Below are 25,520 nucleotides of genomic sequence, written 5' to 3' on the forward strand. Positions count from 1 at the left end.
CTGAAAGTATGTCAATAAAATATACTAAAAACAAGTAAATTCTAGATTCACATTCTCTTTTCGTACACATAAATAATCAATACATTTGAAACAGATGGCCAAAGATTATAATACATCTTGTTTCATTTCTACAAAATGGGAATCTTTCCAATCAAATCAATTTAACTTTTAAAGAAGGAAAATAATAAAAAAAATAATAAAATAACACTCGCACTACAAAAATACAAGACTATACTTGCTATGTAGTTACAAAAAGAAGAAAAACCCTTTCTGATCAAGGCCAAGAAACTGGTAAAATATTAATGTTACTGAACCTTTCTGTAATGATCGTTAGTCAATATACAAATATTTAACAGTTCCTTAAGCTATCTAACATAATGTTTAACTATATAAAATGATAAATTAGCAACTAATATAAGTGATATTAAGATTACTACTATACTACAGAGATTATGTCATTCTTGGTGACTAAGGCTGAATTATTAAGGTATTTCCACATTGAATCAGAAACAGCAAGTGGAACTTTTCATTGATCTATAACAATGCCTTAAGGGCTCATAGCTTACATCATTTATTCCTATTGAAGCTTTAGTTGTGACTTGATTTTCTGTGATAATATTCAGCTACTAAACGATTCATAAGAAGCAGATACAATAACCCTTGATTTATTGAACAATGGGGGTAGGGAATGTTTGTTAAATCCAAACGTCTGTTAAAACTATATTTATATTGTTTATGTTCTTATGCAATTTTTTATTTATTTATTTATCACATTTGTATACCGCCCTATCTCCCTAGGGACTCAGGGCGGTTCACAGGCAAGTAAAAAAGTACATATAAGTACAGAATAAAATAACAGTTAAAAAACTTATTCTACATGGCCGAATTTTTAAAAGAACAATATAAATAATAAAACCCATTAAAACCAATATTAATTTAAAATCTAATCCAGTCCTGCGCAGATGAATAGATGTGTTTTAAGCTCGCGATGGAAGGTTCGGAGGTCCGGAAGTTGACGAAGTCCTGGGGGGAGTTCGTTCCAGAGGGTGGGAGCCCCCACAGACGGCACTGCCTAGCTGACGGCACCCTGAGGAGTCCCTCTCTGTGAGGGTCGGTGAGAGGTATTCGGTAGCAGCAGGCGGTCCCGTAAATAGCCCGGCCCTATGCCATGGAGCGCTTTAAAGATAGTTACCAAAACCTTGAAGCGCACCCGGAAGGCCACAGGTAGCCAGTGCAGTCTGCGCAGGAGAGGTGTCACATGGGAGCCACGAGGGGCTCCCTCTATCACCCGCGCAGCCGCATTCTGAACTAACTGAAGCCTCCGGATGCCCCTCAAGGGGAGCCCCATGTAGAGAGCATTGCAGTAATCCAGACGAGACGTCACGAGGGCGTGAGTGACCATGCATAGGGCATCCCGGTCTAGAAAGAGGCGCAACTGGCGAACCAAGCGAACCTGGTAAAAAGCTCTCCTGGAGACGGCCGTCAAATGATCTTCAAAAGACAGCCGTTCATCCAGGAGGACGCCCAAGTTGCGCACCCTCTCCATCGGGGCCAATGACTCGCCCCCAACAGTCAGCCGTGGACTCAGCTGACTGTACCGGGATGCCGGCATCCACAGCCACTCTTTCTTGGAGGGATTGAGCTTGAGCCTGTTTCTCCCCATCCAGACCCGTACGGCTTCCAAACACCGGACAGCACTTCGATAGCTTCGTTGGGGTGGCCCGGTGTGGAAAAGTACAGCTGGGTGTCATCAGCGTACAGCTGGTACCTCACACCGAAGCCACTGATGATCTCACCCAGCGGCTTCATATAGATGTTGAACAGAAGGCGAGAGAATCGACCCTGCGGCACCCACAAGTGAGGCGCCTCGGGGCCGACCTCTGCCCCTGTCAACACCGTCTGCGACCGATCGAGAGATAGGAGGAGAACCACCGATAAACGGTGCCTCCACTCCCAATCCCTCCAACCGGCGTAGCAGGATACCATGGTCGATGGTATCAAAAGCCGCTGAGAGGTCTAATAGGACCAGGGCAGAGGAACAACCCCTATCCCTGGCCCTCCAGAGATCATCCACCAACGCAACCAAAGCCGTCTCAGTGCTGTAGGCGGGCGGAAACCGGACTGGAGCAGGTCTAGATAGACAGTTTCATCCAGGTGGGGAAACTGATATGCCACCATACTCTCTACAACCTTCGCAAGCGAAGGTTGAGACCGACGATAATTACCTAAAACAGCGGGTCAGGAAGGCTTCTTGAGGAGGGGCCTCACCACCGCCTCTTTCAAGGCGGAAAGACTCCCTCCAACAAAGAAGCGCTCGTAATCGCCTGGAGCCAGCCTCGTGTCACCTCCTGAGTGGCCAGCACCAACCAGGAGGGGCACGGGTCCAGTAAACACGTGGTGGCATTCAACCTACCCAACAACCTGTCCATGTCCTCAGGAGCCACAGGGTCAAACTCATCCCAAACAATGTCAACAAGACCACCCTCAGACGCCCCATCTGAATCACCGCAATTTTGGTCCAGACCATCCCGAAGCTGAACGATTTTATCGTATAGATAACCGTTAAACTCCTCAGCACGTCCCTGTAACAGGTCATCCCGCTCCCCCTGGTGAAGGAGGGAACGAGTCACCCGAAACAGGGCGGCTGGGCGGTTATCTGCCGACGCAATGAGGGAAGAGGCGTAGCAACGTCTCGCTTCCCTCAGTGCCACTAGGTAGGTCCTACTATAGGACCTAACTAGTGTCCGATCAGCCTCTGAACGGCTAGACCTCCAGGAACTCTCTAGGCGTCTTCTCCAGCGTTTCATCCCCCTCAGCTCCTCGGAGAACCAAGGACATAATGGCATGGTTTCTAATAAAGTCTTGATTTAACAGACAAAAACCTTTGACTTAATTGGCAAGTCCATTAAATGAAGGGGAAGTCTAAACAAAAAATGGGTCCATTGTACCTGAAATCAACTAAGTACAAGATTTACAATATGCTGTAGCTGTCACACCACACCATAGTTAAACATGGTCAGGGCAATCAAGAGTTTCTAGTTCTTTTATTCCCCTTCCCTCCATTACCATAGGAGAAAAACTGAATGCTTTAATTTCTGTGTTTTCAATCATGGATAATTTGGTGCTACATCTAAACTAAATAAAATAATCGTTGGTTGAAACAAACCAGCTTCATGGTTTACATATGACTTCAGTTTAATTTTTTTTATTTATAACATGCTTTGTGCTTTCTTGTCCTTGTTTATTGGTTTGGTATATTTTTATACCAAGATACTTTTAAAAAATGACAATAATAGAGAACCAGTTTGGTCAAGAGAGCTAGGTTGGTCTAGTGGTTAAGTACCAGGCTAGAAACCTGGAGACTGTGGTCTAGTTCTGTCTTAGTCATGAAAGAACTTCAGGAGTTGCGAATGCTTCAGCACTGGAGGCTTTCAAGAAGAGATTGGACAGTGACTTGTCAGAAGTGGTAAGTCTCCTGCTTGAGAGGTTGGACTAGATGACCAACCATGCCTCTTCCAACTCTGTTGTTCTATATTCTGAAAGCCAGCTGAATGAATTTGGTTCAGTCACTCTTTCTCAGTCCAACTCTTCTCACATAGTTCTTGTGGAGAAAAGATACATATATCTCATTCTACTTTATTTTCAAAGTCATCCTTCATTCATTCAAAATTGCATGGAAACTATTTCTTCACTCAACATCTCTTTCTGCACTTACTCGAGCTTCCTTTTGTTATGTAGGCATTATATATGCTGCCTTAAGTTGTACAGTACAGGTGAGATAGAAATCTAATACAGTGTTTCCCTGAAAATAAGACCCTGTCTTATATTTTTTTGAACCCTGAAATAAGTGCTTGGCCTTATTGCCATGCACTCAAAAGCCCGATTGGGCTAGGGCTTTCGGTTGGCTCCGTTGGTGATGGAGACGGTCTTTTTAGACCGGCAGCCCCGAGATCACGTTAGAGCCATCTAGACAGAGCAGATCAGCTGTCTGACGGCTCAGAAACCTTTCCCTTGGGGGAAGAGGGAAAGGTGAGTGTACAGGCGGAGGTAGAGCTCCCCGGAAAGCCCCAGGAGTGAATCTAGGGGCTTGAGGGTGAGAGCTCCCTGTTTAAGCCCGAGAGCTCCGGATCCGAGACAAGTCTGCTTTTTAGCAGACCAAATCACCGCGACCATCTCTGCGATCAATATGATAATTTAAATTAATAAATGGCAACGCAGACAGAGCAATGTCAGGAAGGTCGACAAATGCAAGTACCAGACCTTAACTCCATTTTTAAATGATACTTGAGAAAAGTACTTAAGAAGAATAAGAAAATGGCGTTTCTATCTAAAAGGGCGTGAAAGCAAAAGTTAAGGAAGTTTTCATTAACAAGGCTGGCGCTCTCAGTTCCGTTTAAACTTGTTGGAATTTACATTTACATGAAGATTTTATAAGGAGAATATTCTCTTTTAAAAAAAAAAAGATTACAGACTTACTGAAATTGTTGCAAAGTATAAAATTAAACTGAGAAATGGATCTTAAAGATACAAAGTTTAATGTTAAGGACGGTGGAGTCTTGTCATTTCAAACACATAAGCTACAGGAAGATATGAAAAAAATTTTAAAGGGACTTTAAAAGGAAGTTTTGGAGTCACAATTTTCGGTTATAGATCAAAAATTTAAGCAGATTCAAGAGGAAATCCTGGAAATTAAAGATCTGAATGAGGATATAAGAAATGATGTGTTGGCAGCATTTAACGACTGTGTGAATGTGTGATCCAGTTGGATGAAAGAGTAGAAGAAATTAATCAAGTTAATTTGAATTTGGAAAATAAAATAGAGGAAGTTCAGACAAAGGTGGAGAAGGTAGACGATGAATTGGTGGTGTTGCAATTTAAATCAATGGAGTTTGCTCTGAGAGTCAGAGGACTTAAAGAAAATAAGCAAGAGAATTTAAAAGAATTTTTTTCAGAGGTTTTTGCACATGTGATTGGAGAGCAACCAGAAGATGTTGTAATTAAATTGAAAAAATATATCGTGTTAATTCTAAGGTTGCCAGACAGAAATAGCTACCAAGAGATATTGTGATTTATTTTATAACCAGGATGAGGAGGAATGAAATTTTACAAGCATCTTATAAAAATAAAATCCAAATATTAGGTCAAGAGATATTAATTTTGAAAGAAATTCCTATTAAAATGTTAAGAATTAAAAGGATTTTGCTTTTTTGGTAGATGAGCTTAGAAATCGTCAGATATGGTTTAGATGGGATGTTCCAGCTGGTTTAACAGTAAATCATATAGGAAGAAGATATTGTCTTAATACAGTACCTAAAGCAAGAGATTTTTATATTAATGTATTAAAGACTGGAAGTCCATATCAAATAGTTGGGATTAAAACTGATGCAGAAGAAGCATTGGAAAAAGTAGGGGGTGTAAAGGAGAAAAGATCGAGTCAAGTGGTTATTAAATGTAAAGAACAAGGAGTAAAGAAGCAACAATTTCAAGTGAACAGAGTTTCTCTTTATGGGAAAGGTTAAATTATAATTAACTTTTGTTAATTTATATATGTTTATAAGAATAGTTATTTGGAGTTTGTAAAATTTATTTATATCTGTTTGAATTTATAATTTAAATGTTGGAGATGTGACTGTAGTGCTATTATTTGTTTATATATGGTTGAATTGTCAACAACTGAATTATTTGATTTGGGGGTGTCTTGATAAAAACAGAACAAGAAATGGACTTAATTAAGGAATGCATAAAAATGGCTATAAATTATTTGGTAATTTATAGTGTTGGAAATATGGGGAAGAATTGGGATTAAATGTAAATGGTATTGTTTCAATTTATATTCTAAATGTTGGAGTGATTGTAGTAATGCTAGTTGATTATATGTGGATTTGTTAAAATTTAAATTAATTTGGATAAAAAATAAGGTAACGATAATAATAGATTAAGAAATGGAGTATTAAGGATTGGATAAAAATGATATTATTTATTATTATGTATGATGGATCTATAAATCTGGTGGACTATACAAGGTATTTGAAGAACATCAGCAATTGGACTTTTGCTACTGAAATATTGGAAGATGGATACTGTTGAAGATTGGATAAAAAAATTAATGAACTTAAAAGAGAAAGCAGAAACTTTAGAGTACTTAAAAGACTGTCTACGAAAGAATATTGGAATGGAGAAGAAGGACTGAAAAGCTTAAGAATTGATAGAATGTAATTGTAATAGTTTGTTCTCTTTTCTTTCTTTTTCTTTTTTTGAATAGATAAGGGGAGTTAAGGTAATAGGGGAGGGATGGAAGTTTATGGATTGTTTGCTTATTCTAGTTTATGATTGTTAGGTGATATATCCTGTATTTTGCTCTGGGAAGTCTGGGGGTGGGGTAGGGGGATTGGGTGAAGTGGGGTAAAGGGAGGGGATAGGGTGAGGGTTGGAGGGAGGAGGGGGGAAGTATGAGTAAAAATGTTTGTAAAACCTTTTGAATAAAAAAAAAGCCCGATTGGGTTTATTATCAGGGGATGTCTTATTTTGGGGGAAACAGGGTAATAACTAAGTAACTAACTTCCTTTTCCTAATGCCTTTCAGCAGTGTGTTCCCTCAACAGCCTTTTTTAATTTCCATTCCTACTTGATTTAACAGAGTCTAATGCTGCAAAACTACAATTGCATTACTTTCTATAAACATGTTCCACAGCCATGTTGCCACACACATTAAAACATTTCTTGCCATTTCATTGGAAGCATTGTTCTGTCATTAGTACAATTTTTATATTTGCCCCCATCATAAGTCCATGGAGAGAGGAAAAACAAGAGACTGAGTAATTCAGCAACTCAGTACTCCACAGAGTTAACATAAACCCTGTCATGTAAGCAATCATTAAATCACATGCAATCCCTGAGTAGTTAAATGTGAACAAGAGAGTAAAACGTAATTTCAAACAAAACAAGAAATAGCAAATGATAAACAATATAGCCTGTGGAACTTTTGAAAGTTCCATAGAAAAGAATGGTAAATGACAAAGTCTACAAATGGACAACAGTCAAAGCAGGTACTTTGGTAATATTTTTCATACTATTCTTTATTTTACATGATTTAAAAATGCATTTTGCATTTGCTTAATTATAATGTAAGGATATGCATTTCTTAGGCATAAAAGTTTTATTCTTCCATTTTATTCTTAGAAGACTGTTCTATTTACTCATAATCTTTGTTGACTGTGCCAGTGATAACATACTGGCATACAACAAGGCAAACAGACAAAGCAATAAGACTAAACAATCAAACAAGAGTTTAATAAAACATCATTTTAAAGGGCAGTTTCTAAGAGTAGAATACAGGTGTGGACCATCTTTTTCCGAAAGGCCCATGATGGGATGATGGTCCATATCTTGGATTAAGATAGTGGTCTCTTACAAAGTTCTAAATCAAAGTTAGAGCAACTTAAGTCAGTAAATGTAATTGAGTAATTGAGAATAATTTGGCAGGAAAAGATTAGCAACTTAACTATATGTAGCATTATTATATTTATGAGTTAAAATCTGTATTTTCTGTTGGGAACTATGTATCATGAATTCTAATGCCTCCAAAAATCAGTATCAGAGTTATACTTTTCATTTTATATTACTTTAAAGGGATTCATGATATAATAGCATCAAGTGAATTTTTTATGTGGATTCTGTATAAAAGTTGTAGGAAAGCAGATAGATGAATCTCTATCCAAATTATTACCTGTATTTTAATGAGAATGTTGCCCTTTCCCCAATCCAGTATCTTCTCTGTGAAGATACTTATGATTAAAAAATATAAATGCTACAAGAAAAATCTTCTACCCAGCCCTTTCCCAATACTGGTAAGTTTTATATGTCAATTGCAAAAGAACTTATGACCAAAATAGCAAAATTTGGTAGAGATGACAAAGCTGGTAGAAACAATGGTTAGTATTTTTTTAAGCATTCCAGGATGACAGTGTTGTGGCTGTAATTCCAAGGAAATCAGTGATATCCTAAATTAATCCATACACTTCCCAAAGTCAAACAAAGACAGAAGAGATCTCTATGATTCTTAATAAAAGAACAGAAATGGACACTTATTGAAGCACTTATCTGTTATGCTTATCTTACTCTGAATCAAATTACAGAATCGTCTATAAAAATAACTTTTGTAAACAGATAATAAATACGATTTATAATAAAAATAAAAAAATAGAAAATGCTAACACATATATCTTCAAAAGGTATGACTTGCAAGTAAGGCTTTCCATAGCTTTAGAGGCTTAAAATTAGTCTTCATGTAGTCTTTAAAAAATTACAGCTGACAATTCAGTCAAAGAGATTGAAATATCACGTGACATTCGTGACAATTGCCAGTCATCAAAGGAACAATTACTTGTAGGAGAGTAAGGTGCTCTATTCAGCAAATGAACTCCTATGCTTCTGAAAAGAATACTGATTATCTATTCTGTATGGTTGAAGAGTAACCATTCTATAGACCAGATAGGAATAAATATAGTTGCATGGGAACTATCATTGCATGGGAACAGGTTATATACAAAATGCTAGCATCACCACACACAGAGAAAGACACAAAACTGCTTTGCATCTTTGAAGCCAGAAAGAAGCAGAACCACTGTGTCTTTGTCACTAAAATAACAATGAACTGATATTTTTAGAACTTCCTGGTCAAAAACAGGTTCCCATCAGAAAATTCCCTTGTTCTACTGCAGCTGTGAGAAGCATTATTAGACAAATGCATACCATCAAACACCATTAAATATTCAATCTACTTTATCAGTACAAAAATCTGCAGAGTACTCAAAAATAAAGAAAGGCAGTTTGGTTGTGGTGTCAATGAATTAAAACAGAAGCATATTCAAATACTTCTTGATCCAGAGCTAGAGAGAAATCATTGGGGTTAGAAATCAGTGTATGTTCTAGCATAAACATTAAAATTATTTCTATAATGAAAACTAGCACTAAAGACATTACAGCCTCTCTAGGGTTTCACAGTAAAATCTTCATCAGCTGAAAACATGACTTCTCCTTTGAAGTGGAAAAATCCAACAACAATGAGCTAGGGCTCATTTTTCTCTACATCCCAGGAACCATCCAATTCCCAGATTATCCTTGTATCCTGAATTTGTGTATGTGTGTTTTGGATGTCAATCATTCCAGTCCTGGATCTGTCTCAGTGCTCGGAAGAGCAATTGATTTCCAAAGCCACCACCCCAATTCTGTCATTCCCTGGTCAGGAAGAAGACAATCCCACTCTAGAGATGATGAGGGCATTTTGTTATTTTAAGTCTCTCATTCCAACCCCCAGAGGGCACCATCTTATTGCCATGCCTTTCCTTTTTGGGGAAAAGAGGTCAACTCACTTCCAGGCCTGCCTTGTGTGTGTGTGTGTGTGTGTGTGTGTGTGTGTGTGTGTGTGTGTGTGTGTGTGGGCAGGGTGGTGGTGGGTTGAGGCCTCTGTCATTCTAACCTTTGGACTATGAATGTGTTTAATAAAACATGTTTTAATTAAAAGAAATGGTTTCACCATGATGCAAAAGAAGAAATAAAAGGAAACATTAAAAATAAGTTTTTCAATAACAAGAAAGGAAGGAATAGTTAAGGATGGAGAAGGATTGCTTTTCTTGTCACCCACTCTATCCCCCTCCCAGGATCCACTCCCTGGTTTCTTGACTACTTATTCACAGATCACATTGATTTCAATGGTACCCAACAGGGTCAACATCCCTTCCCATTTGCCATTCATCCCTATGGGCCTCCATTGTTTCCAAGGGCCACCCTGGTTCTTGGGTTCAGCAGGTCCCAAGGAATGCTTCCTGACACCACCACCCCAGAAGAGGGTTAAGCTAGGCTGCTGACACAGAGAGGGGGTTATGATCAAGGGCCCTGATGAATTGGAGCTAACATCACCTAGAGATGGCTCACACACATTGCCCGAGGGACCTTCCCTCCTCATCCACCTGCTGCTGGGCGGCCAAGATTTCCGAGCATCGCTGATGATATGCTCCCGGTATAACTCCACGCTGCTCCCCTGAACGCAGTCTCACCCGCCGCCACCGCCACTACTACTTCCCAGCGATCCGCCCTAAGCTCGATTGTTATTCAGTACCGCGCCATTCTGCTGCCGGATCTGTGCCTCTGAGCTGAGCTTTGGCAAGGCGCCTCCCCGCAGCGGAACTGTGCTGCTCTCTCTCTCTCTCTTTTTCCTACTACCCCGCTTGGCCTTACATTACCTTCTGTTGCATAGCTGTGATCGCGCAGGAAACTGTTGTTTATCTTGCGGGTATCAATGTCCTCCTCCATTGACAGCGGGCTTACTTTTGTGGGAAGTGAGAACAGGCAGGCAAGTATCCATCATCGCCCCACCACGACTGAGATTAGCGGCGAGGAGGGAAGGGGAGCTGCATTGAGACTAACATGTTTCTCTGCCCTGCAAGGAAAAAAAAAATAAAACTAAAAAAAAAACAAACGCAAGCAAGCAAGCTTTCACCTCCTCCTCCTCCTGCCAGGGACGCTGCTGTCGCAAAGGTCCAAGCCCCTTTCTCTTCCTGCCGTTGGCGCAAAGGTGCAAACCTCCTTCGCCTCCACCCAGGAATGGGGATGCGCAAGGTCCAATTCCCCTTCGCCGCCTGCTGTTGCTGCTGCTGCTGCTGCTGGGGCTGCGGTTTTCGCCGTTGCTGCTGCACAAGCTCCAAGTTCCCTCCTCCCAAGGCTGCCGCTGCCGCGCAAGACCCGATGCCCAGGGAGGCTGCTGCAATCCCCAGTTCCAAGGCGAAGTGCCGCAACTGGGCTACTTCTCGATCGCGACGCCCAACAGGTTCCCCTTGTGGCTGGCGAGCTCTCCTCCGCATGCAGCAATTCCCAGGGATGGCCAAGTCACTAAACGCCGCCGGTCACAAAATGGTGTCCGCGTGGACTGCAAAGATCAGCGCTCCGGCGGCAATCTTCCTTCTCGCGCGCGCCGGGTTTTTTTCCCCCCTCTTAGCGCAATTTCAGCAGGCGGGCGGGGAAGGAACCAGCTTGCCACGCCAAATCCCCAGCCCCACGCGCTGTCAAGGGGAACGGGGGGGGGCTGTCTCTCTCTCAAGGGGCAGAGCTGGCGCCGCTGCGGCAAGCGAGGCGGCTTCTTTCAAAGCTCTGCTGCAAAAGCACGCAGAGACCGTGGCACGGGCGGACAGGAGAGGGAGCGCGCCGCCACCGCTGCTTGCTACTGCAGGAGACCGCTCGGGCTTCTGCGGTAACGGCGACGGCGGCGGCTTGCCGGAACCTTATGGTGCATTAAAAGCCCAGGCTCCTCCCATACAGTTCGGCTTTGGCCAACCGCGGCGGCGGCCCCGGGACTCTTCCCCCAAGCGCGGGAGCAGCTTTTTCTGCTGCAGTGGAGCTTCCGAGGACCACCCCTGAAGGGACCGGCTCGAAAGCGCGCCGAGCAAAGGTCGGGCAGAGGCGGCGAGGCGACGCTGCTCTCGTTCTCGCCACCCCAGCACCGGAGACTTCCACGGCTCCCACACGCGCGCGCGATCCCGCCTGGACGGTATTGACGCTCACGTGGAAGGGCCGCCGTTGAAGCGGTCGTCGCCGTCGGCCTTCGGTCGTTTGATCCTCTTGCTCTGAGGGACGGAGCGCCGGGCGTCCGAGACGCCTTCGGTTATGAGGGCTCGGCTAGTCCTAGGGAAAGGGGCCGTGGCTCGGTGGTAGGGTCAGTGCTGGCATCGCCAGGCCAGGTTAGTTTAGAGACGGATGCGGGCGGCGACTTGGCGAGAAAGTAGCTTTCTCTCTTCCCAGTGCTGCGCAAAATGTTTAGGATCCACCTAAACGCCTTTCTGACCTGAGCTTTTTTCCCCTGCCAAAAAAGATCTTCAGGCAGTCGGTGGTTGTGCAATCAGGAGATTTTTTAAATCTTGGCAGTTCTAAGGAAAGTGGGTAGGGAGGTTGATCCGCCCAGTAGTAATTCTCTTCCTTTCTCCTGAATATAAAAGAAACCCACAGGTCATTTCTAATTTACTTATTAGAAACCTTTTCCCTTTCAAAAGTTGTGTCCATAAAAACTTAAAAGAGGAACTGCTTGGTAAAAGTCCTCTTCAGACTTCCTTTTCTTATTGAAAGTTTAAGAGGTCAAACACCACAACTTCCATCTTGTCTTCCCTTGCTGTCCAACCTCTTGCCTACCTCCATCCAGGACATGAATGGCCATGATTAGCAGCAGGAATTATCACTTGAAAGACATTTCTACCACTGGAATTAAATGTCAAAATGATTCTCGGACCCACATTAGGCTAATTTTCAAGACTGGACACCCAATAATATTTGCTATGCAGTAAACAAGATAGTGTAACACAATATTCTGTTGGAAACATAGCTTCCAGATACCTCTATTCTTTACAAGGAAACTAGTCCTTGCAAGTGTCTCCCTTCAACCCCTAGTTTTCTCCTTAACCTCTATTTTGAAGAAAAATTAATTGTAAATGTAATAAGCTTGCTCACAATATGATGTTTCATTTGGTCTTAATTACGGCATAATGTGCCTCTCTTTCCTTTTGAGGGAGACAGTTCTTTTTCTAATGAACCATGTATGTCACCTTGTTCCTTAGAGGAGAAGATGGATATAAAGGTAATAAATAAAAGGATGAATCAATGACCATAGCAACTACACAATCTCTGGCTTCCATATCTTGCAACATGTATCGCCCTGAAAACGGGTAACATAAAGGGTTCTATCTACGGAGTGTCATTTTTTTGGGGTTATTCTTGGTACACGTTACCATCCCAGCCTGGCTTTGTTGCATTTTTCATGTTTCTTGGATGTTGTTGCCAATTAACATGTTTCATTTGTCTTAAATGAAACAGTATCAGTCTTAAGGAGACTGATTGTGTATTGTCTTCCAGCTATTTATTATCAGCAAACTGTAGGGACTTGTCCAGGCAGTTGCCAGGAGTCAACATTGACTTGAAGGCACATACAAGAATACACAAAATAGAATTTGTCACTTTTCTTTAACTTATGTTGATTATGTTAACAGTTGGTATTTCTTGACATCAGTGTATTTGTGTGTGTACGCACACGTGTATCCAAAATGACCATTAGCTAATACATTTACAGCTATACTTGGTATCAATAACTAGCATTCTCATCACTACAGGTAATCAACTTACAACAGGTTGCTTAATAATCATTTAGAATAGAATAGAATAGAATAGAATAGAATAGAATAGAATAGAATAGAATAGAATAGAATAGAATTTTTTATTGGCCAAGTGTGATTGGACACACAAGGAATTTGTCTTGGTGCATATGCTGTCAGTGTACATAAAAGAAAAGTTACGTTCATCAAGGTACAACATTTACAACACAATTGATGGTCAATATATCAATATAATTCATAAGGATTGCCAGCAACAAAGTTACAGTCTTACAGTCATAAGTGGAAAGAGATTGGTGATGGGAACTATGAGAAGATTAATAGTAGTGCAGATTTAGTAAATAGTTTGACAATGTTGAGGGAATTATTTGTTTAGCAGAGTGATAGCCTTCGGGGAAAAAACTGTTCTTGTGTCTAGTTGTTCTGGTGTGCAGTGCTCTATAGCGTCGTTTCGAGGGTAGGAGTTGAAACAGTTTATGTCCAGGATGTGAGAGATCTGTAAATATTTTCACGGCCCTCTTCTTGATTCGTGCAGTATACAGGTCCTCAATGGAAGGCAGATTGGTAGCAATTATTTTTTCTGCAGTTCTAATTATCCTCTGAAGTCTGTGTTTTTCTTGTTGGGTTGCAGAACCGAACCAGACAGTTATAGAGGTGCAAATGACAGACTCAATAATTCCTCTGTAGAACTGGATCAGCAGCTCCTTGGGCAGTTTGAGCTTACTGAGTTGGCGCAGAAAGAACATTCTTTGTTGTCCTTTTTTAATGATGTTTTTGATGTTAGCTGTCCATTTTAGATCTTGCGATATGATAGAACCTAGAAATTTGAAGGTTTCTACTGTTGATACTGTGTTGTCTAGTATTGTGAGAGGTGGAAGTATGGAAGGGTTTCTCCTAAAGTCTACCACCATTTCTACGGTTTTGAGTGTGTTCAGTTCCAGATTGTTTTGGTTGCACCACAAGGCTAGTCGTTCGACCTCTCGTCTATATGCGGATTCGTCATTGTCTCGAATGAGACCAATCACTGTTGTGTCATCTGCGAACTTCAGTAGCTTAACAGATGGATCATTGGAGATGCAGTCATTGGTATACAGAGAGAAGTGGGGAGAGCACACAGCCTTGGGGGGCCCCTGTGCTAATTGTACAGATATTTGATGTGATCTTGCTTAGCTTCACCTGCTGCTTCCTGTTTGTTAGGAAGCTTGTGATCCACTTACAAGTCTGTTCCGGTACCTGTAGCTGGTTTAGCTTAGTTAGAAGAATGTCTGGAATGATGGTATTGAATGCTGAACTAAAGTCTACAAAAAGGACCCTTGCATAGGTCTTTGGAGACTCAAGATGTTGTAGGATGTAGTGCAGAGCCATATTAACAGCATCATCTGTTGATCTATTTGCTCGGTATGCAAATTGCAAGGGGTCTAACAGCGGATCCATGATGGTTTTCAAGTAGGAAAGCACTAGCCTTTCAAAGGTTTTCATGACTACAGATGTTTTCATGACTACAGATATAAATTTGCATTTATAATAACCATGGAATTGAAGATTTATGGCCTGGCTGTTGAAAACAGTCATATGACATGTCGGGCATGTGGCAACTAGTCATCTTTACCTCTGGCTGTGGTGTTCTGCAGTCATGTGACCCATCCAATGAATGGATTTGCAGGTACAATGAACACATTTGCTTAATGACTGTGGCAAAAAGAGTCGTAAAATCACTTCTAGTCACTTACAACCCAATTTCTGGTCTGAACTGCGGTCATAAATCAAGGAGTACATGTACATACTTGGTCTCTATAAGGTTGCCTTTGAAGACATCTTGGAAACTGCAATCAATACACGATCCAGGCTGCTGGCAAGGGAAATCTGATACACGGACCCAAGTCCTCAGTTAACGATAGTAAAGAGAGTGAAATTTCTGTCAGAATGCAGTTGAAAAATGTTATGTCATGTGATCACATTGCTTAACTCTGGCAATTTCCATCACTTGTTAAGTGAGTTTTGAGTCGTTATGCAAATTTCAGGTGATTTGCAAGCAGGCAGGCACAGCTTGTAGCACAAGCACAGTAGGACTGGGGGTTGAGTGGTGCTGCTGGTAGGAGGCGGCTGTGGGTGATTTACTAGATCAAGCAGCAATCTTTTCTGCTGGCTTCCCCATTGACTTTCCTCGTGGGAAGCTGTCAGGCAAGTTCACAAATGTTGATAAGGCGACCATAGGATGCTGTAGCCATCATAAGTGGAAGATGGTTGCTAAGCACCCAGACTGCGATCATGTAACTGGGATGCTGTAGTGACCGAAACTTAGTGGATTCGTCATAAGTTTCCTTTTCAGTGCTGTTATGATTGAATGGTCACTGAACAAATGTTGTTAAGGGAGGTCTACCTACAGCCAACTTGAGTCTACTACACTGGTTCTCACGAGGGACCATCTGGTGAATGATTTTATTCAGATATCTAGAGAGGGTATGTGAAAGGTTCTTCCAGGTAAGAAGGGAGACCCTATGAATCAAAGACAGGCCTTCTTTGCAGTGGCCCCATTGTACATAGTAGCTGCGTGAGATATATGTTAATTGGGGAGATACATTTAGCCATTGCCCTTTCGTTATTCTGAAGTCTCTGAAAAGTCTTGTTTCAGAGGGAGTCCGGCTCGTAATAGGTAATAGTGAATAATCACTGGTGCTTTATTCTAAAGAACAAAGAAAAAATATCATACAGCAATTAAACAACCAGGAAATCAATTGGGAAGAAAAACTGGTCTTGATAAAAAAAACAAAACCAGTTGGCCACACACTTGACATGAAAGTACTGCTCTGCACACAAAAGACAGTAATGTTGGGACAGAATAGTATTAGGTATCAGAAAGAATTGTGAGACATCAGTCTGATGTTTGCAAGTACTATATATAACAGTTCATGGTTGCTGATGACATCAACATGTACTAGATATACTGCTATAGCAATGGACAAACAATAGGAAGAAATGATAATAGCAGAAATGCATGTTGCACATAAACTGTGCAGATAAATTAAAGATATGATTCTTAAATGCATACAACTGGTTTGAATAAATCCCTTGCTAGCCTACAGATTGATCTGTTCAGGAAATGCAGTATTTTCACATTTTGAAAAGAAAACAATGATCAAAAGCACTTCAAATGAAGTCTACCTAATTAATATCTCTTCTTTTCCTGGTGTAATTCTCAAGTGTCTCACGCTTTCAAAGAATTCTTTAGAAGTTTCAGAGACTGACTTAGGGGTTTCTGTATGGTCTCCAATAACAAGTATGTTCTCTACTATTACACATTCACACAGAACAGAAGTCACGACACCCTGGGATAGAATATACAAAAGAGACTTTATTTGTCTTGAAGCAGCTTGCCATCTGACAGCAGTAATTCTCAATTTGTTATAAGCTGCCCCCTCAAAGTACAGCATGAACCAACATAAACATTCCTTAGGAAGATGAAAATAATAGTACAGACACAATTCCCTTGTGTACAATCTCACACTATGATCAGAAATTTCAGTTGCATCTTCTAGTATGCCAGGATAACAATATTGGAAACCAAAAAGGGCCAGTCCCTCGTTTGTTGAATTTGCCTCTGGAGAAACAGTACATATATCACTGAAAATCTCCTGTTTAATGCCTACTTTCCTTGGCTGCACTTTTGTTAAATCAGGGGAGGAACTGCATTTTTATGATTTGTTTCCCAATTCTTGTATGCTGTCCATCTTATCAGATAATAATGCATTGGTACATTTCCTATTAACAAAACCAAGAGCCATATATTTAAAAATTGGAAATAGCAACCACTGCTTCTTCAACCTACCTGCAAAAGACTTGAAAAAAGGGTGATTCTCCCCTCTATTTATTTCAGTCCTTCCCTCAGATTGCACTGTTTTAGTTGTAGTAGGCAATAATAGGCACAAGGCCAACACAATGCAGTACTCATCTCATTTTAATGGTTACTAAGTGGGTAGCTAGTCTGCTAAATGTCCCTACTTCCATTCACGCCAACTGTATGTGTGCCAAAGAACCAGATGCATATTCTAAAAAAATTACTTCTATGGCTGGGTATTTGGACAATCACTGTCAGCCAAAATAAACTCAAAAATCTATGCCCAAACCTGAACTCTCATGATATTTTAATGAGATCTGGAATTCAGCACTTAATGTTTTTATCTTAAGGTACAGTATATTACAGGTTAAATTGCATTGTCAGAACAATGGTTATTGTGTTGTTTTAAATATCCTCTTTAGCAACCTCCCACTGAAGAAAAAATGATAGATGATAGACAGAGAGGGAGGCAGGGAGGGAGGGAGGGAGAGAGAGAGAGAGATCTCTCTCTCTCCTATATTTAAAAAGTTGGTCTAAAATATACTTTGTATCATGATCATTCAAGGACTGTGTCACAAAACCATAATCAGACTAAATAAGTTTTATATATGCTTACATAATGTTATGTTAACATTATTCACTTCACTTTTAAGATCAGCATTTTGTGTTAAATTAAGTATTTTTGCTGCTATGTCTCACAATGAAGGACCAAAAAGGCAGCTAATAAACAGGTTAGAGCAGGGGTGTCAAACTCGATTTCATTGAGGGCCGCATCAGGATTGTGTTTGACCTTGGGGGGCTAGGGAGGGCATGGCCAGCTCAATGTCACTCATGGGGGTGCCTGTGGCAGCCTAAGCACTCTGCCAGTGAAAAAGGGCTCCCAAGCTCTGTTTTTGGCTGCGATGGCCTACTGCAATCCTCTGCCAGGGAAAACAGAGCTCTGTTTTCATTGGCAAAGGCATCATGGGTCGGTTTTTGGTGTTTCCAGGGCAGTCCCGAGGGCCAGATCTAAGAACCGGATCTGGCCCCCGGGCCTTGAGTTTGACATCCCAGGTTAGAGAAATCTACAGAGGCAATATCCTAAGAATTCTACGTATGGAAACTAGAGTTTCTGAGGGCAGAGATGTCAATTTGGTAAACAATCAATGGTTACCTAGTCTACCTAGTTACCTAGTCTATAGCCTATAGCCTATAGACAGGAAAAAATTCCACTAAATAAGGGAGGAATAGGAAAAAGTAGTATCCAGAGTAAACCGCACTTAGTAAAAATGAAACTGCATCTTGATGTTGCAATGGCTTTGTCAGATCTCTATTGGAAGATCTAAATTAGCTGTTTTTTCAATAGTAAACTTTACCTTGTTTGTTCACAAGTAGTGATTACAGTATTCACTGAAAGGCCTTGTTTCCTGTTAGGGCCTCTATTTATCAATGCTGTTTTGGGAGTTAATCCTGAGGAAGAGAGTTGTGCATTGTTCACAGGTCATTTTCATAGTCCTTGTCTATATATCTCCAAATGATAACTATCATCCAAGGGATGGTGAGTAGGTCAGTGAGATGTAGCTTCTTCCATAGACTTGCTCAATTTAATGTCTCTGAACTCCAGGTTTCCTTCACAGATTTCTACTTTGAGGCCTGCAAGGGCTACTTAAAATCTTGTCATTTCTATACCATCTGGCAATTTTCAGGTACCAGAGATGAAAATTGTGCAATTCAGTCTCCATTTTATACTATCTACGGTAAGCAATGATAGCGCCAACTATGAGTTCGACCTCCATTGGCTATTTGATGAACCATGTGGTAGAAATTGATGTTCCCCTAATCACAAAATGATTTAAAATTATTCATGAGAGGGGTGTGTGTATTTACTTCAATAGATGGTGAGCATTTTCACCCTCAGTACAAAGCTGTCTGCTTATCTATCTGTAACATTTACTATATATGGCCACCTATCTACGGTATCCATCAAACACTGGACAATAAATATGGTAATCACATAACAATCTATTAAAAGTGAAAAATAAATAAAATTGAGGGCCATTTAAAAATCTTCATTCCCACATAATAACTTATTATTCCATTGTTTTTCATTACTCTTAAACTGAGAGTGGGGAGAAGCCTCTTGAGTTTTTGATGAGATCAAAATTGTGCAAATCCCACATAAAGTATTTGCTTGGGTCATAAATAGGGTCTGAAGTCATTAAAAAGATATTGAACCAAAGACAATCTGAGTTTTGTGACTTAGGGAACAGGGAAAAGACGACGAGGTGGGCATTCACGTTGGAAACAAAGAACATTAACTATATTTTGTTCAGTTATTTAGATTGGTAACTAGAGTTGCCAGCCTGATTTCATTTCGTTGTTGCTTCTCTCTTCAGGGAATTACTGCAGTACATTTTCCAATGTAAACTGCCATAGTTTCTTTACTGGGACTTGAGAGTCAATAGCTGCGACAATCAACTAATATTTCTATTCTTTATAGTAAATTAAAGTATGGCGTTTTTTAATTAGAGGAACATTGAAGCTCAAGGTGTGTTTCAGTTTGTGAGCACAGGCTATTGCATCTTTCTTCTATGTTGAACTAAATAGGATTTTTAAAAATCCATTTAGTACTATTATTGTACACATATTCCCTGCAGATAATTCCCTAAATAAATATATATCACTCTACTAGCTCTCTTTCCTTAGAACTGACTTGTCTGAAATGGCTGCTTATTCGATCTTAAAGAAGAACTTTAGATAAGTGTAGAAGCTGCCTCTGTGGGAATACACTTTCAAATTATATTCTTGCTCTGGTCAAAATCTAGAAAGATTTCTTTATTTCGGCCTTCTCAACAATGTTCCTCAGAATATTCCTTTCACACAGAGAATGCAGGGGTGCCTCTTGAAGAAAGGGTCAAAAAGGGGGATTTCCTGTAAAAATGGAACATTGCTTTGCCCACTCAGTAATGGTTGCCATCTTGACGCCTTTGATCCCATTCTTCCCCCTTGCATGGACATCCTTGCTGTTCAGAAACACAGTAATATGTGAGAAGCTGTCTGCTCTATAGATTATCTGTGAATTACTGAACCTGAAGGGCAGCATAGCTGGAAAACTACAGGTCTAATAGAACATTTTGATTTATCTTTACTGCTTGTAAAGGGTTACCTGTAATGAAAGCAGATATAAACTATTTTCCTGCCTATTTAGGGAAGTGGAGTGTTGGCTTTTATTTCAAAACTATGTATTTCATGTTAATGAAAAAACTTTGCTTAGTTTAAAGAAAACTATGTTTTGAATTGGTGCCTTGCATCATCTTAACACTTTATTATTTTAGCCCTGCTCTTGTAGGATAACGTATTAAGTCTTTAGGGTCACTGAATGCAATAGAATTCAGTGGAAGTGACAAATTTTTATCCATATGCTGGTAAGATGTCTAAAGCAAAAAATGTCCTCCCTGAATTTTTTATTTGTAATCTTTACCAGCATATCATGTATAATTGACTCCTGAGCTGCCTGGTAAGGAAATGAACAGGAATGTCAGTCTAATTTTATATTCCAGTCTTTTTTCTTTAGCCTGAATACCGAATCAATTTATAATAGGAACAACCCAAGAGATTAATTTATCAAAACTGTTTTCAAAAGGAATTTTCATCAGTAGCACATTGTCCTTAAGTTTTCATAGGGGCTTTTTTTATATTGTCTTTCAAATAAGTTTTGCAAGTATGTTTTACATGGAATTTTACCCCTCTGGCTACAGCACAGTTCCCTCCCACTGTTCCTTCCTTTCATTATTCATGATAACCTCCAAGAAAAAAAAAAGATTTTTCATTTAAGCAATTGCTAAAAACTCATCAGCATGTGAACATCAGGCCACAAGACCGTTGGGAATTTAAATTCAGATATTTTCTTTATTTATTGCGTACTCTTTGAAGTATATTATTATACAGAACCAGTGCTGATGGGAAATACTTCTTTAGAAGTGCCATTCTTGCTGTTATCACAAGCAAAACAATGGTTGGACGGAATCAGTCTTGCCAGTGAAATTCATGTTTCACAGTGGTGTTATACAGTTGGCATATAATATATCCTAAATAACGTAAGATCCATCTAGATTTTATTTTAATGCAAGAATTTGCAGTTAGTACAGAACACCAACTAGGTGATCTTAACTTCATATATAGAAATGAAATAATATTTTCTAAACTATATGATAGTATGCTATTTCTGGAAAAAAATATTTAGTAAATATTCTGAAAGGTGAATTGATTATGGAAAATGACTGCATGACAGATAAGTCTTTATTTGCATAATGATCTATGGCAACTGTGAAGAATATATATATTTTCCTTAGACCATTTAATATTTTCTACAAATGTTTAAGAATTGCTCCAGCAGCAGAACAATATTTGTAATTGGATAGTCTTTAAAGTTGCAAATACTGTTCTCCAAGAGAAAAGGCATTTTATAATCATCTCCTTCTATATTTTAAGAGAGGACTTTGGAAAAAAAAAAGGTTCTAAGTTTTTGTATTGTATATATCTGACTCCTGCAGTCACTTAACTATAAGATCATCCCAAACTAGGGATAGGCAACTATGACAACTTTATGACTTGTAGACTACAACTCTAGAATTCCCCCCAGGAGGCTGGCTCAGGAATTCTGGGAGTCCACAGGTCATAAATTTGCCATAATTATCCATCCCTGTCCCAAACATTACTTGCAATAGAATCTTGTAGGATACCAAACTATGTTCTAGCAATTTTGTAATAAATTGCATGTGTTAGTCTCACCATCAAATGGCATTGGAAATTGCCTAGTACTTGATGCCATTTTTGCACACTTACTTCTAATTATCTGGATTACCTCAAATAATTATACCCACTTCAAGTCTGAAATCCAGACTGAAGATCTCTAGACTCCTGCTTCTAATATTAGACCCCTATTCATGTAAGCCAAGCTTTAAATTCTTGAGCACTCTTTTGCGTAGATCCAAGCTCAGCTCTAAAGCTCTGGAGTGAAGAAATTAACGTCCATAGCTGAGGCTGAGTTGAAAAAAACTGAGGAACGTCACCAGGGAGGCGGAACCTCAGATGTTTTCAATTCAGTCCATAGAGCTAGAGTCTAGAATAACCCAGCCTGGCACCTCCCATTGCCTAGGGAAAACGTGAGAAAGACTCAAGTAGATTTCAATTGTCCAGCAGTTCCAGCATACAAATTCATGTGAGTTGCATCACCCATCTATTTAATAAGCAAATCAGAAGTGGAGGCTATTGTCCAGGTTTTCACGAAGCTTCATTTCAGGAAGCCCAGTTTGGTGTAGTGGTTAAGGCACCAGGATAGAAATTGGGAGATTGTGAGTTAGGCATGAAGTCAGCTGGGTGACCATCAATCAGCCACTTTCCTTTTTTAACTTTTTTATTGGTTTACCAAATTTAAAATACAAAGAAATATTCAAAAAAGTAATAGAAAACTAGGAGGACGGGGAGAAAAAGAAAAGAAAATATGTGTAAAGAGGGAAAAGGAAAGAAAAAGGTACCAACTAGATATAGAATATATCTAACCTTGTTTCTATTCCAAAATTGTTTCTGGATTTTGTGCTTAAAATGAAAAAAACTGAAACTTTCATTTTGTTTTTTCTAATTAGATAGGTTTATGGTTATATAAATGGCTTTTACATACTGTTGTGTAAAAGTAAAAAGTTGCAGTTGTAATACTTGTCTTCCATTGAGGATCTGTATACTGCACGAATCAAAAAGAGGGCTGTGAAAATATCTACAGACCCCTCACATCCTGGACATAACTTCTACCCTCAAAGCACCGCATAGGGCACTGCACACCAGAACAACTAGACACAAGCACAGTTTTTTCCCAAATGCCATCATTCTGTTTAACAATTGATAAAGTAGACCATAACCTACTACTAGATAAAGTAGAAAAATGTGGGTTAGACAGCACCACCACCAGATGGATTCGTAACTGGCTGACCAACCGCACTCAACGTGTAGTCCTCAACGGAACTACATCCACATGGAGGGAAGTATGCAGTGGAGTACCCCAAGGCTCTGTTTTAGGCCCAGTACTCTTCAACATCTTCATCAATGACTTGGACGAGGGGATAGATGGGGAACTCATCAATTTTGCAGATGACACCAAGCTGGCAGGAATAGCCAACACTCCAGAAGATAGGCTCAAGTTACAGAAAGATCTTGACAGACTTGAACATTGGGCGCTATCTAACAAAATGAAATTCAACAATGAAAAAAGTAAGGTTCTACATTTAGGCCAAAAAAACAAAATGCACCAGTACCGTATATGTGGTACCTTGCTCAATAGTAGTACCTGTGAGAGGGATCTTGGAGTCCTAGTGGATAACCATTTAGATATGAGCCAGCAGTGTGCAGCAGCTGTTAAAAAAGCCAACACAGTTCTGGGCTGCATAAACAGAGGGATAGAATCAAGATCACGTGAAGTGTTAATACCACTTTATAATGCCTTGGTAAGGCCACACTTGGAATACTGCATCCAGTTTTGGTCGCCACGATGTAAAAAAGATGTTGAGACTCTAGAAAGAGTGCAGAGAAGAGCAACAAAGATGATTAGGGGACTGGAGGATAAAACATATGAAGAACGGTTGCAGGAACTGGGCATGTCTAGTTTAACAAAAAGAAGGACTAGGGGAGACATGATAGCTGTGTTCCAATATCTCAGGGGCTGCCACAAAGAAGAGGGAGTCGGGCTGAGAGAGAGATAAAAAATAAAATATATTTTCCATCTAACCGAAATATCATGCTTTGTAACATGAATCCCTTCATTTATTCTGACTTGCAACCAATGCTTTTTCAATTTGTCATATTTTTTCTTATAGCCTTTAATTGTATATTAACACAGGACAGTGTAGAAATGTGTAGAGTTCACCTTGACCCAATAAAGCTTTTATAGTTTTAAGGATTTATTAGGTTATACTGTCATCTCACATTGAGAGATTTTGTAATACAAAAATTACTGGCATGGCAAGTCGTAAGTATCCTTCTGGAGGTTCCACCTCATAAAACCCAAGACAGAAATTTCACATGCTACAAAATTCATGTTTGATCACTGATGAAAATCAGTTGGCATGTAAGCACAGCACACTGGATGTAATCCTATTTAGGATTAGATTGTCTTGACATCTTCAGGAGCAAAAATTTAGTTATGTAATTTAATCTCAGTATCATCAGATTTTTTCCCATATTTTATGTCAAAATAAATACTATGTGCTGAAGGGATCATCTAGTTTTCAGAACTAAGATTTAGTGCCTTTAACAGTTGAGATAAATGAAATAATTGGCAAATACACATTTTATTAGCATTATGAAACAACAAAATTTTACTTGGAGAATTCATGCTCCTTAAGGGTAGAAAAATCTTAATTTTAATAAAGAAACAGACATATCTTAAATTGTATTTTTGTTAATTTGTAAAATTGTACATTGATTATTTGAGTTAAAAAGTGTATATACAGTAATTCTTCAAAGTCTTCATTAAATCCTGATAAATTTATTTCAGTAGAATCCCAAGAAAAAGAAACAATTTTTCTTGGATGCTTGAGCAACAAATTTTATAATCTTTATAATTACGGAAACCTGGCTGGGCACGGAAGGGGGTGTGCCCCTTGTTGAGATGTGCCCGCCGGGTTTCCGTGCATTCCATCAGCCGAGGGCCCAGGGTAGGGGTGGGGGGGTGGCGGTTGTGATTAGAGAAAGTCTAGAGCCGAGGGAGACCACTGTACCTCAGATTGCCGGGTGCGAATCCCTCTTTGTGAGATGGGGCCATAGGTGCCAGATGGGTTTGCTGATCACGTACCTGGCTCCTTGCTGCGTGACAGCTGCCCTGCCCGAGCTCCTGGAGGTGCTGGCCGGGGTGGCAGTTGAGACCCCCAGACTTTTAGTCATGGGGGACTTTAACTTGCCATCGTCCGGCTCGTCATCGACGGCAGCTCGGGAGTTCATGGCTTCCATGACGGCCTTGGACCTGACCCAAGTAATTGATGGCCCTACTCACATTGGGGTGGCACCTGGACCTGATTTTTGTCCCTGGTCAGTGGTTGAGAGATCTGGACTTAAAGGAAATAGTCTTTGAACCTTTGTCATGGTCAGATCACTCTCTTCTTCGCCTGGACTTTCTGACCGCCATTCACCACCGCAGGGAGACGGAGCCGACCCGTTGGTTCCGCCCCAGGCGCCTGATGGACCCGGAGGGGTTCCGGACGGAGCTTGGGCCATTTCCTGAGGGTCTGGCTCACGGCTCGGCTGAGGAACTTGTTGCGGCCTGGGAACGGGCCGCGGGGCCTTAGACCGGGTCGTGCCTTTGCGGCCTCTGACCCGGCGCAGGCCCCAACCGGCTCCTTGGTTCTCTGAGGAGCTGAGAGGGATGAAGCGCCGGAGAAGACGCCTAGAGAGTTCCTGGAGGTCTAGCCGTTCAGAAGCTGATCGGACACTAGTGAAGTCCTAAGCTTTAAATTCTTGAGCACTCTTTTGCGTAGATCCAAGCTCAGCTCTAAAGCTCTGGAGTGAAGAAAT

The 25,520-nt window shown here is 40.4% G+C and overlaps 1 protein-coding gene across 2 annotated transcripts in view; it reads right to left on the reverse strand.

Moving 5' to 3' along the window:
- The window catches only part of PPP2R2B (protein phosphatase 2 regulatory subunit Bbeta), a 313,160-nt gene that overhangs the window by 187,911 nt on the left and 99,729 nt on the right, over window positions 1-25,520 (reverse strand). The window contains exons 1-2 of one of the 2 annotated variants that reach the window (XM_058170957.1): window positions 10,581-11,257; window positions 10,241-10,437 (exon numbers count right to left, since the gene is read on the reverse strand). The exons of the other annotated variant lie outside the window; for it this stretch is intronic. Coding sequence (XP_058026940.1) covers window positions 10,241-10,310 — 70 coding nt within the window. The 5' untranslated portion in view covers window positions 10,311-10,437; window positions 10,581-11,257. Of the gene's footprint in view, window positions 1-10,240; window positions 10,438-10,580; window positions 11,258-25,520 lie in introns of those variants that run through there. 2 annotated transcript variants of the gene reach the window in all.

This window comes from Ahaetulla prasina, chromosome 2, assembly GCF_028640845.1.
Source record: "Ahaetulla prasina isolate Xishuangbanna chromosome 2, ASM2864084v1, whole genome shotgun sequence".
Classification (NCBI taxonomy): Eukaryota; Metazoa; Chordata; class Lepidosauria; order Squamata; family Colubridae; genus Ahaetulla; species Ahaetulla prasina.